A 1,745-nucleotide genomic window follows, 5' to 3' on the forward strand; every position below is an offset into this window, starting at 1 on the left:
ACGTCCATCCATACTTAACAGACCTTTCTGGCATTATAGCATACTACTTTATTGGTCTATGGAGGTTATATGTGCGCGTATAGCGAGTCTAGACGTGTATTTCGGGTACCTCATATTCTCACTGGTACAAAAGATACTGATTAGAATATGAGGTACCCGAAATACTCGTCCAGACTCGCTATACGCGCACATATAGCCCTCTATAGACCAATAAGGTTTTATATACGACAGTCGTATTTACATACAGAATAAAAATTGAACGGAATCGCGTTGAAAAAGTGTGTTTATGTTTAGAAAAAAAAACCAAAAAAACGGAAACGTCTTGGGTAGCCACTGAAGAGTGAAGACTATTTGTTTTAAGAAAATATAAGAATATGCTCGCGGAACTGGGGGGGGGGACTGGGGGGAAGTTCAAGACTCGGCACTCGGCAGCGGCACTCATCAGTCCTCAGGAGTCAGTCCTCAGGACTCAAGAGGAGGGTGGATTGGCGCTCACCCGGAGTGCCAAGCGGGGACTGAGGACAGTGGGGATTGGGGGGTTGGATAGTGGGGAATCTGGGGATTGGAGAATGGGGAGTGGGGAGTCCTGCTCCTGGGACCATGTCGATTAGGATTTAGGACACCGTGTCAATTGGGACACCGTGTCACTCGAGAAATTCCAAAGACAACAATCCGATGTCAATAGCCTATCAAAAAGGCTATGTGTCAATCAACATATTTTTTTTTCTACATATATCATTTCGAATATCAGGAGAAGGTTCACTTCTTGTGTGTATACATACGTCTGTAGGATCACGTATATTTTATATTCACTGTATGGGGTAAATTTATATGTACACAGTAGATTTACGTTAGGTAACATTTATTAACTTGATAGCAACTATGTGTTCGACATCCAAGACTGGCGACATGCTCAAGAGTATTGGTGCTTCTAGCGGCAGTGATAACAACAGTGGAGGCGGAGACAGTAGCGGTACGTTCACAATCCTACCGAGTGTAGTCCAAGCTAATCAGGACGACTACATTTTGATAGATGTGCGTGAGAAAGATGAGCCCGAAGGAGCTGCCCAATCCTTACCGAAGTCTATCCAATATTCACTCGGACATATAATAAGGTAAGAATGTGAACTGTGAACTTAGTGTGCTTGACTGATAAGGCCGTGTGTGCAAGAAAATGTCAAAGCTTTAAAATTTTCTCAAACTGACCTGTAGCAAGAGAACTAGAACACATGTAGCAAGAAAACAGCTGTAACAAGAAAACTAGAACAGCTGTAGCAAGAAAACTAGAACACCTGTAGACTTCAGAAGTATGAATTGTGGGAGCGATAAACAGTCGGATTGTTCAGTCTGTAAGTATTCATACAATTCTCGATTTTAACCGAGCATTGGTACTTTTACGTCTTTCTGTAACTTGCAAGGTATAGAAGGGCTGATTATAAGCTGTTTCATCAAAAGTGCACTGCAATCACAAGCGCAGTGACGACATAATACCTCGTTATAGATGTATATAGGTTATTTATCGAATTTCAACTCCACACCCTTCTGTTGTGCAGATGTAATGACCACTTCCTATTTTAATCTCGACGTCAGTGTACAAGGATTCCAACGGAATTAATGGACATTCTCACATCCAAAGTACATACATATATACACACACACACGCACACATACACACACACATATACACACACATACACACACACACACACACATATACACACACATACACACACATACACACACAC

General features: G+C 41.9%; 2 protein-coding genes across 2 annotated transcripts in view; both read left to right on the plus strand.

Moving 5' to 3' along the window:
* Window positions 1-374: 374 nt before the first annotated feature.
* Window positions 375-611, plus strand: SARC_10213 (hypothetical protein; the record flags this gene model as incomplete). Its single annotated transcript, XM_014295752.1, has 1 exon — window positions 375-611. The coding sequence occupies one exon, from the start codon at window positions 375-377 to the stop codon at window positions 609-611; it is 237 nt and encodes a 78-aa protein (XP_014151227.1).
* A 166-nt stretch (window positions 612-777) lies between these two features.
* The window catches only part of SARC_10214 (hypothetical protein), a 3,683-nt gene continuing 2,715 nt past the window's right edge, over window positions 778-1,745 (plus strand). Inside the window, exon 1 of the mRNA XM_014295753.1 lies at window positions 778-1,115. Within this exon, the coding sequence (XP_014151228.1) occupies window positions 883-1,115 (233 nt within the window). The 5' untranslated portion in view covers window positions 778-882. The remainder of the gene's footprint in view (window positions 1,116-1,745) is intronic.

This window comes from Sphaeroforma arctica, assembly GCF_001186125.1.
Source record: "Sphaeroforma arctica JP610 unplaced genomic scaffold supercont1.1172, whole genome shotgun sequence".
In the NCBI taxonomy this organism is placed as follows: domain Eukaryota; class Ichthyosporea; order Ichthyophonida; genus Sphaeroforma; species Sphaeroforma arctica.